General features: G+C 41.1%; 1 protein-coding gene across 1 annotated transcript; it reads left to right on the forward strand.

The window, feature by feature from the left end:
* The first annotated feature begins 1638 nt into the window (after positions 1–1638).
* Positions 1639–3842, forward strand: LOC103344200 (epoxide hydrolase 2-like). Its single transcript, XM_008247825.3, has 3 exons — positions 1639–2194; positions 2927–3168; positions 3287–3842. The coding sequence occupies exons 1-3, from the start codon at positions 1715–1717 to the stop codon at positions 3534–3536; spliced, it is 972 nt and encodes a 323-aa protein (XP_008246047.3). The 5' UTR covers positions 1639–1714; the 3' UTR covers positions 3537–3842.
* Positions 3843–4056: the final 214 nt, after the last annotated feature.

The following is a 4056-nucleotide window of genomic DNA, read 5'->3' on the forward strand; positions in this document are numbered from 1 at the left end:
TGCTTTTAACGTTTTCGTGTCGGGCCGGGCCGGCCCATTTAATTTATCGGGCCGTGCCGTGCTAGTCCATTTAGTAAAATTATTAATCCCGGCCCGGCCCAAAGCCCATGTCCATATTGAAACTGGCCGGGCCGGGCTCGTGCCGTGCCCGTGCTCGTGCTCGTGCCACACTCGGGCCCAAGAACCAATCCATTTAATTTGAATTTTTTTCACTTCATTTTTTTTTTCACTAGATAATTCAAATTATAAACATTAAAAATATAATTAGAGGCAAGAAATGATGAACTATTTGAAAACATTAATCAATCAAAAAATATAATTAGAGGCAAGAAATGATGAACTATTTGAAAACATTAATCAATCAAACATCCAAACAATATGAAAATGGCATAGGGCAAAAAGTGTCAAACTCTACAAAGTCCACTTCAACTTTTCATCTTTAAACAACTTATTATTTTATATGTGAAATAATGTCTTACTTTGATTATAAGATAAGCATATATGTCATATGTACTGATTAGATATCAAGTCCAATATTGTTTAATTAATTTGTAGTTGATATGTTTAATTAATTAAGGACCCAAGTAATTTCCCTAAAATGAAATACATCAAATATATATTTATGATTAAAAAAACATATAAATAATGACATTAGATGTCAAATTATTGCATTTTGACTTTTGAGAAAGAAAAAAATGTTAAGTGGGCCGTGCTTGGGCTCGTGCATTGCTTGAAGCGTGCTCGGGCCAAGCCCGGCCCATGTCGGGCCGTGGGCGGCCCGGTCCATTGGACCTCATTTTTGATCCCGGCCCGGCCCAAGTTTTCGTGCCGTGCGAGCACGCCCATTAATATTCGTGCTCGTGTCGTGCCGTGCCTCATTTAAATGGGCTGGGCTCGTGCCGTCTGGGCCGGCCCGTCCCGTTTGACACCTCTAGGTTTAGGCAAATTCGGCGTTGGAATTGGAAGCTATGGGTGTTGAAGAGGCATGTTCCTTTGCTATTAAGCATCAATTCCGCCAAGTTTAGTTCGTGATGGATTGTAGAGAGGTTATTCGTGGAGTACAAAGACATATTTTGAGAGGTCGGTGGGAGTTATATCCTTTCCTTTGCACGATTAAGGAGCTACGCTAGGCTTAGCGTCCAAGAACAGCTAATGTGGTAGTAGATCACAATACGACTCTAGCAAGTGTGAGGATGAGCGCTATGACTTGGGCCATTAGATTGAAACATGATTTCTTTGTCCCCAATTTCCATGTCCCCTTAGAGCATTTTCACCTATTTGTTATGGTAAAAGGCAAAGGGAGGCAAATATTGATACTATTCACATGAATAGTGCCTACCATAGCAATTTTTTTTGTTAGTTTTCCACCCATTGTCATAGCAATCCAAATACAACCACTATTCACATGAGATATGAGAGAGATGAATTTGTATAGAATTTTAGTATGGGAAATGAGGACTATGGCAAGCTATTTATTAAATTTTTTTTTTGAAAAGTTTGGTATTTTTTCAGAATTTTTAGAAGTTTTTATTATTATTTTTTTGCTGCTGACGTCACAACTGACGTGGCGCTCACCCAACGGCTCGGACTGTTCTGTGTCGTTTTCTAGTGCATCCATGATTAACGATAGCGTCACCTTCCTTTCTATCCTCTTAGTTCTCAGCAACATACACTCCTCATGCAACACCAACATAAAACATAAACCAGAGAGTTGATGACGGAGATGGAGGGCGTAGAGCACAGAACAGTCCAAGTCAATGGCATAAACATGCACATAGCCGAGAAAGGCCAGGGCCCACTCATCCTCTTCCTCCACGGCTTCCCCGAGCTCTGGTACTCCTGGCGCCACCAGATCACAGCCCTCGCCTCCCTCGGCTACAGAGCCGTCGCGCCGGACCTCCGCGGCTTTGGTGATACCGACGTCCCCGATTCCCCCACGAGCTACACCTGTCTCCACGTGGTCGGAGACCTCATCACCCTCCTCGATGCCATAGCCCCCGACCAGGACAAGGTGTTCGTGGTGGGCCACGACTGGGGCGCTTACTTAGCTTGGTTACTCTGCCTGTTCCGGCCTGACCGGGTCAAAGCCTTGGTCAACCTGAGCGTGGCTTTCATGCCTAGAAACCCTCGGAGGAAGTTCATTGAATCTGTGAAAGCTGTTTATGGGGATGACTATTACATGTGCAGATTTCAGGTTCGATCTCATCCGTCCCCTGTTTTTTTGTTTTTATTTTTATTAAATTTTCTGACTTGTTTGTTTGGAAATTTTGTGGTCCACTAATTTTCAATCTGTTTAGGTTACAACATTTTATTGATGGACTCACTTTTCGAGGTGATTAGTTTAAAGGAGATAATGGTTTTAGATAATCTTGATTAGTTGAAAATGACCATGTATCCAATGAATCCGAATCTCATTGCCTTGTGGCCCTTATCTTAAGTCTTATTTTAATCTTGATTAGTTGTTAATTAAAGTTTCGGCTTGTTCAAGGAAAGTAGTTTAATAGCAGATTATGTGTGAACACCTTATGATTGCCTCATTCCTCACACCAACTCTTCCTCGCCAAGAAAATGAAGTTCATATAGTTTTTCAGCTGATGCGAATTTGTTTTTTGGGGGTTTGAATTTAATGGAAATGTTCTCATGTTAGATTGCTGTGAGGGGTTACGGTACATATACTCAGTATTAACATTTCGAAATACACCACTTGTTGGGTCATCATGACCCATTGAGTGGTTCCCAACGAGTGGTATTTCGAGGATTTTGTACTGGTGAGCATGCGAATGTAACGTAAAAAATTGTGTTGCTAGATTGTGAATAAGGCACATTGATTAAATTAGTGTGAAATGTTGTAAACGTTTAGAAGCAACATATATACTTGCATAAATTTCAGTTCTGGATCGTGATAGATAAACTACTCATGTTACAGGAGCCAGGAGTGATGGAAGCTGAGTTTGCCAAACTTGGTACTGTAAGAGTTATGAAGGAATTTCTAACATATCGTAATCCTGGTCCGCTTTTCCTGCCTGAAGATAAAATGTTTGGACATCCCCCAGATGCTCCAATTGTCTTGCCGAGTTGGTTGTCTGAGGATGAAGTCAACTACTATGCCAGCAAATTTGAGAAGACAGGATTCACTGGGGGCTTGAACTACTACAGAAACTTTGACCTGTATGTGATTTCCTTTAAACTTAGTTTACTTGAATTTCATATGCACAAACTAATTTTAGCAAGAAAGAGCTTTTCTTGTTTGTCGAATATATATTCTGAAGGTTTGCTTTGAATGCAGAAATTGGGAGCTCACTGCAGCGTGGACTGAGGTTCAAGTGAAAGTTCCAGTTAAGTTCATTGTGGGAGACCAGGACCTAGTTTATAATTCTCTTGACGCCAAGGACTTCATACACAAAGGTGGGTTCAAGAAATATGTGCCGCTGCTCGAAGAGGTGGTTGTAATGGAAGGAGTCGCCCATTTTATCAACCAAGAAAAGCCTGATGAAATCAGCAAACACATTCATGACTTCATCGTTAAATTTCACTAATTAGCTGTCTCTATATATATGTATGTTGTATGCTGCTGCTGTTTCAAACTCTCTGTTATGCATTTCTTTTGAGATGGGAATTCTTCAACTTCATGTGTTGTATCCTGGAGATTGCAGCAGCAGTCCTTGGTGGTGATGGATTTGCTCTGTGGTGTTGTTGGCTTGCTCGGTGGTGCGGCTGTTCCTGTTCTAGATATAGGGTTTCTTTGTTTATTGTTTTATGGGCTTTGTTGTTTAGCTACCTTTGTATCTTTGGGCCTGCTGTATTTGTTGGTGCTGGGCTGCATTTGGATTGAGTTTTCCTTATTTTGTAATGTTTCCTATCATTAATGAATGGAGTTTCCCTTGACTGAAAAAAAGAATACAAATTTATATACTAGGAGAAGTAGGTAGATAGCAGCTGGTCTTGAGCTCCTAATCCTAGAGATTGCAGCAGCAGCCTCACAGCCGCCTATGGTCAAGCCAACCTCATTAATGCTACTAAAAGTCCAATGGCAAACAACTTCCTCAATTTTACCCT

Source organism: Prunus mume, linkage group LG2 (assembly GCF_029339155.1).
Source record: "Prunus mume cultivar Tortuosa linkage group LG2, ASM2933915v1, whole genome shotgun sequence".
Lineage (NCBI taxonomy): Eukaryota > Viridiplantae > Streptophyta > Magnoliopsida > Rosales > Rosaceae > Prunus > Prunus mume.

Bases quoted from the DNA above. Each gene is read 5' to 3' on its own strand.
- LOC103344200 (XM_008247825.3), top strand. From the start codon at position 1,715: ATGACGGAGATGGAGGGCGTAGAGCACAGAACAGTCCAAGTCAATGGC. The intron at 2,195-2,926 runs GTTCGATCTCAT...CTCATGTTACAG, and splicing joins ATTACATGTGCAGATTTCAG to GAGCCAGGAGTGATGGAAGC. The intron at 3,169-3,286 runs GTATGTGATTTC...CTTTGAATGCAG, and splicing joins TACTACAGAAACTTTGACCT to AAATTGGGAGCTCACTGCAG.